General features: G+C 31.1%; 1 protein-coding gene across 1 annotated transcript; it reads left to right on the plus strand.

Moving 5' to 3' along the window:
• The first annotated feature begins 1,497 nt into the window (after positions 1-1,497).
• On the plus strand, positions 1,498-2,113 carry LOC101257668 (putative lipid-transfer protein DIR1). The gene is made up of 2 exons (XM_019213984.2): positions 1,498-1,863; positions 1,964-2,113. The coding sequence occupies exons 1-2, from the start codon at positions 1,542-1,544 to the stop codon at positions 1,978-1,980; spliced, it is 339 nt and encodes a 112-aa protein (XP_019069529.1). The 5' UTR covers positions 1,498-1,541; the 3' UTR covers positions 1,981-2,113.
• Positions 2,114-6,238: the final 4,125 nt, after the last annotated feature.

Raw genomic sequence — 6,238 nt, forward strand, 5'->3', positions numbered from 1 at the left:
TTATTCATTTTAAATTTCACAAGTTCTGGTACATGATAGCATTTGTTCAAGTGTTTAAAAGTGGCACATACTTCAACTTAAATGTGTTATTTGTTTCACACAACTATTTGTGTGTACTGTAATAGCACATGTATTTCATCTATACTTTCTCAGGTACGTAATTAACACAGATAACATAAGAGTAAAATATAAAAAGACCAATCTTCTCTCTTTTTCTTAAGACAAATAAAATATATACATGATATTCAGTGCAACATCTGGACAAGCTAAAAGGAGGAGGAAAACAAATGTTTTCGAAGGGAATGATTAGCATATGATTACTAATTTGGGCAAATTGATGTGGTCTTCTTGATTTATGATCGTTTCTACTCATGTTTATCTCTTTTATTTGATAATAATATACTATATAAACTGAAGCTCTCAGTAATTGAGTCAAACAAAAATTCAAATTATTTTAAGATGATGTAGTATTATAATGTTTTTCCATCCTTGTTTCAATAAAAATTTTATCGCAAGTAGAGCAATGTATATGGAATAACCATTTATGGTTTCTTTTAATATGATGTAGCATTATAATGTTTTCCCTACTATTTAGTTCCTAGAAAATTGGGGGGTTGAGAATTATTGATCATGAATTCTTTTGAAACGCTTTTGTGATTGTTTTTTTTAAAACAAAAAATCTAATTATTCATGCAGTTTATTGGTTTTAATGATAATGATGTCTATGAAGGTGATAAATTCTCGAACCGAGAGATCCATGAATTGGGATCCTGATGCATAAAGATACAAATGGTCAAATGGGAGCAAGAGTTTCCAGGAACATTTGGAACAGTGAAAGAAGTTACTGAAAGTAAAGCCCTTTTTGTTGTGTTGGGCAACATGTGAGTGCGAACTCGGTTCCTCGTACGACACACACAACTATTAACGCTCTTTGTCAATCAGGTGTCGGCCACCAGATTCGCTGGTCTGCAATATTCACCCCAGCCCACAAGCACAAATCCTCGGCGCGGAATATAATCCTTAAGTACTCCAAAGACTCAAATATAGTAAATCAAGAAGGTGGTAAGACCCTTGCCGAGTTCCCCTACACATTGCTTTCTACCACATCGTTTCAAACGAAGTTTTACCATAACATTCCTCTAAGAACCGATATGAAATTGATTCAATTATGGAATCATGTATAGTCATCCATAGATTCGATTGGGATTGATTCTCAGGATCGAGCCCTTATTAGAGGCGTGCCTACCGACACCTGTCAAAGTCTTCGACTTGCACGACGTCTCCTTCTATTTGTGAACACCTCTTAATGCATCTCAAATGATGGCAATAATTTTGATAAATGAATTAATTTGCTTTTGACAAAACACTAACATCATTATAAATATAAAAATAGAGTATGCTTTAATGGCTCATCCACTATAGTATTTTGTGGATTTCACGTGTCAACATTATCTTAACAACATGTTCAATATAAATGTAGACCATGGGAAGGGCAATAACAACGTATAACTTGTAAGGAAACAAAATTATTATTTGCAGGAATGAACTACTTGTTGTGTGTTGTAGGATTTGTTGTGCTACTGGCCATTGCTGGAGCTGATGGAGCCGGTGAATGCGGGAGAAATTCTCCAGATATGGAAGCCATGAAATTGATTCCTTGCGCAGAAGCAGCATCGGATGAGAATGCATCTGTTTCAAGGAGTTGTTGTTTACAAATAAAGAAATTGGGACAGAACACGAAATGTCTCTGTGCTGTTATGCTCTCAAATACTGCTAAAAGCTCTGGAGCTAATCCTGTAGTTGCGATAACCATCCCCAAGCGTTGTAACCTAGCCAATCGTCCCGTTGGCTATAAGTGTGGATGTATGTTCTTAATTCTAATAAAATTATATTATTTTTTGACATCTCCGATATATATATATATATACTAATTAATCTTCATCTTCTCGTGTTTTAATTGTAGCTTACACACTGCCTTGAAGACTACACGATATGTTACTATGTTATGTACCTTACTGTGTTCTTCTGTTATTGTGGCTTAACTTATAATCAGATCATGTCATGTATCATTTCTGATTAGCATAAATAATATTTTGTGTTTTCCCTTCTTCAATGAAGATGATTCTCTTATCCTTTAATTTTCATCAGTGATTTGCTCAACTGAACCATTCGGATTTGACTCATTCTTCTTGTTGTTTATGTGGATTAATTGTTCGAAATATCTCATCTTGAATCGACTCGCAGGCAGGGCGTCTTCAACCCAGACATCACTAAAAGTCATCGTTTGGGGCCCTATTTTTTTAAAATAAAAATGTACTTGTACTTGTTATTTTTTAAAACAAAATTATATCTACTATGAGTGCTATGATTTCTACTAAGGAAATTGCATATAAGATGAAAGAATTTGATGAAAATATTGACAACAAAATCACATAGTCCCTTGAATTAGATTTCAACCAATTGAAGCATATGAAAATATCTTTTGTTTCTTATTTAGTGGTAAATTGAGATCACTAGATAATGAGATTTTTTTAATTTTTGGGAAAACGTACAAGTACGCCCCTAACCTATGCTCGAAATCTCATAGACACACTTATACTATACTAATGTCCTATTACCGCTGAACTTATTTTATAAATAATTTTCTACCCCTTTTCGGCCTAAGTGACACTATCATGTGGGCTGAGCGCATGTTGACATTTTTGTTCAAGTTAGTGTCACGTAGGCCGAAAGGACTAGAAAATTATTTATAAAATAAGATTAAGGGATAATAGGTTCTTTGTATAGTATAATTGTGTATCTGAGATTTCGGGCATACGTTGGAGGGTACTTATGCATTTTCCCAAAAAAAGAATATTGTCTTGAACTTTTTTTAACACATAATATTATTATGATATTGATGATTTAGATTTATTTTTTGAATTAAAAGTGTTAAGAAGTAATACAAATAGAAGATAATGACCTAATAAAATACTTAATCAAACCCGATTATTTTCCAAATACACATATTGCTTATAATATAATATTAACCGTTCTTGTAACCGTTGCCTCAGTTGTAAGAAGCTTTTTGAAACTAAAATTGTATTTAAGATCGACAAAGTCCCAAGAGAAATTGAATGAATTAATTGTATTATCAATTGAAAAGAAATTATTAAAACGAGTTGATTATAAAACAATAAATAATGACTTCACATTTAAAAAAGGGAAGATGCAGAAGGACCCCCCTAGACTATGACCGGAATTCCAGAGAGACACCTTAACTATTCTAAGGTCTTGTTACCCACCTAACTTTTTCGTTTTGTAATTTTGTGCACCTTTTTGGCTTACGTAACATCCAAATATCATTCACGCGCCTCTACATACAAAATCTAAATATTATACATCTTATATAATTAGTTCTTTATTTTATAAATTTATTAAAATATAAAAACACATCTCTTGGATTTTAATGAAATAACATATGTCGCTTATGATGTCTTGGCAAGTCCCTTATTCAAAATTATACACAGTTGATGACTCTTATTTGATAGACAAAAGACATATTTTGTTATTTATGTTTCGATCAATATGGTTACAACTTTATTTTTTAGGACTCTTAATCTTAATTTATAAATAGATATACTTATCTTTTTATATCTGATTAATACAGATTCACACTACTCTGAGGGTTAATTCATTGACTCCAATCCAACATTTGTACCTCAAACGTTTGATTACGGTTGTGTACAATACTTACCATCCACTACATTCCTTTATTTTTTGGCCAAAGTCATATGCGGCCACTCAAACTTGTCCCGATTATTCATTTAGACACCTCAACTAGACATACTACCTATTGAACACTTCAACCATTCTGAATTTGAACCATTTGAACATTTTTTGGAGAATAAACAAAAAATAGAGGATGTGTGAAATACACTCGCGCTGACATGTCAATTTGACCAATTAAATAATGACATGTGTTATTTTTTAATCCAAAAAAATTATTTAAACATTATATTATAAAATAAATAAATAAATTATTGTTTTAAAGTAAAAAAAAAAGTAAAACTTAAATACCCACTTCCCTACCTTCAACTAGAATCCAAAACATACATTTCCCTCTAACTCAATTAATGGTGACCCTCCCCTCCCTGTACAGTCTCATCTTTAACCCGATAATTTTTTTTATCAGCTTTTTTTTATTAATTATAACTTTTTACTTCATCTTTACCTATGTAGAGAAAGATGGGGAAAAAATCACTCCGAAAAATTTATAAATGAAACAAAATGCTAAGAATTTTGAAACCATTAGAATGGTGGGGGAAGAAGATAACCACTGATGCTACAAATTTTGCAATCATTAGAATGGTGGGGAAGAAGATAACCACTGGTGCATGGGTATGAGAGTTGGGGTGGGGTGGGGTGGGTTGATAGAAATAGAGAAGAAGAAGACAACTATTCTTCTTTTTTTTTTGTTAATTATTTTTTTTAAAAATTAACTTAGGGGTATAAATTAAGAAACATATTATTTTTAATAAATTAACGCGCTTAAGGAAAGTGAATTACATGTTTTTGCCATGTCAGCATTTTGTGTCTAATAGGAATGACATTTGAACAAATAAAGTGTTCAATTGGCACAAGGATTAGTTGAGGTGTCTAAATGAATTATGCGGACAACTTTGAGTGGCTGGAGATGACTTAGGCCTTATTTTTTTATAAGATAGAAAGTTGAACAAATAAAACGTCAAGATAGTGTGGAACCACCTAGCTTTAAACACTCAAAGTCCCTTCTTGGACATCCATCTCATGGATCGTTTAGCCACTGAAAACTCTATAAAGATCAAAGTCATTTATTTAACAAGTTTAAGAATTATAATCTACATGACACTAATAGTCTAATGATTACGCTTAATTAACATATTTTTACTTCAACATAATGATCAAAAGCATATCATAAACAACAAAGTTTAAAATCTGTACTAAAAAATAAAAATTAATAAAATAAGAATAAATTAGTGACCGTAAAAACCTACCATGATCTTTAATAATAAAATGAAACATAAAAGAAAAAGTTGAGCCCACTGAATACGCATTGTCCCCTTAACAAAATTATTTCATTCTAGTACCCGAGACATAACAGAATAGATCCTCTCAGGACAGAACAATTCTATTTGCCAATATGTTGATGAAAAAACAATGGTGTCAGTGAGTCACTCAACAGGAGCAAAGTACACAAATATTTAATTTTGCAGAAGAAGAAGAAGTTCATAATTTTCATTGTGTTAAAATGAGAGAAAATTCCTCTATTTATAGACAATAAAGAGCAGTGTGAATAAATGTTTATTGTGCCTTATTAAAGGTCAAACTCTTTGGATAAGTCACAATCTTTTAAAAAAGACACCATTTTTTTTATAAAAATTGCAACTCTTCGTAAAAGTCGCAACTCTTTATCAAAGTTGCAACTCTTCAGAAAAGTTGCAACTTTTCGTAAAAGTTGCAACTCTTCGTAAAAGTGACAACTTTTCATAAAAAGTCAGAACTTTTTGTAAAAGTCACAACTTTTCATTAAAGTCACAACTTTTCATGAAAGGGAAGGCTAATTTGAAAAATAAATAAGTCAAAAGGGAATCCTAATTTGTGGTTGCACCACATATTCTTATTATATAAGATATATAAGAGACAGTTAATGTTGATTCAGACAAGTTGACGTGTCTGCTTCAGCGTTTTCTTGAAAAACAATAATTTTTTTTATAAAAAATTTTTTAGTGTATAATTTTACGAAATTATGGACTCATTTTTACCTAAGACTTTTATAATTCACGTGCTTGCTTAACCATGTTTCGAAAAAATAAAATTTTATTTATTTTGTCTACTTTGATTTAATTTATGTTCAAAATTTTAGAATTTTTTCGGCTATGACTTTTTGTTCTCCGTCGACGTGTATTTAATTAGTATAGAATTTTTTCAAAACTATGAAATCCTTTATAATTATGACTTTTGAAATTGACGTGCCTCCTTCAGTGTGTTTCGAAAAAAATTAATTTTTTTTGTTCTACTTAAATTTAATTAGTGTGTAAAATTTTCAAAATTATGGAATCATTTTTAGTTGGGACTTTTAGTTTAAGTTCAAGATTTCACGCTGAAACATGCACGTCTTTGTCGACATGCCTACTTCAGCGTGTTTCAGACATATTTTTTTTTTAAAAATAACTTTTTATTTCTACTATAATTTAATTAGTGTATAATTTTTTTTCGA

Source organism: Solanum lycopersicum, chromosome 5, assembly GCF_036512215.1.
Source record: "Solanum lycopersicum chromosome 5, SLM_r2.1".
In the NCBI taxonomy this organism is placed as follows: Eukaryota; Viridiplantae; Streptophyta; class Magnoliopsida; order Solanales; family Solanaceae; genus Solanum; species Solanum lycopersicum.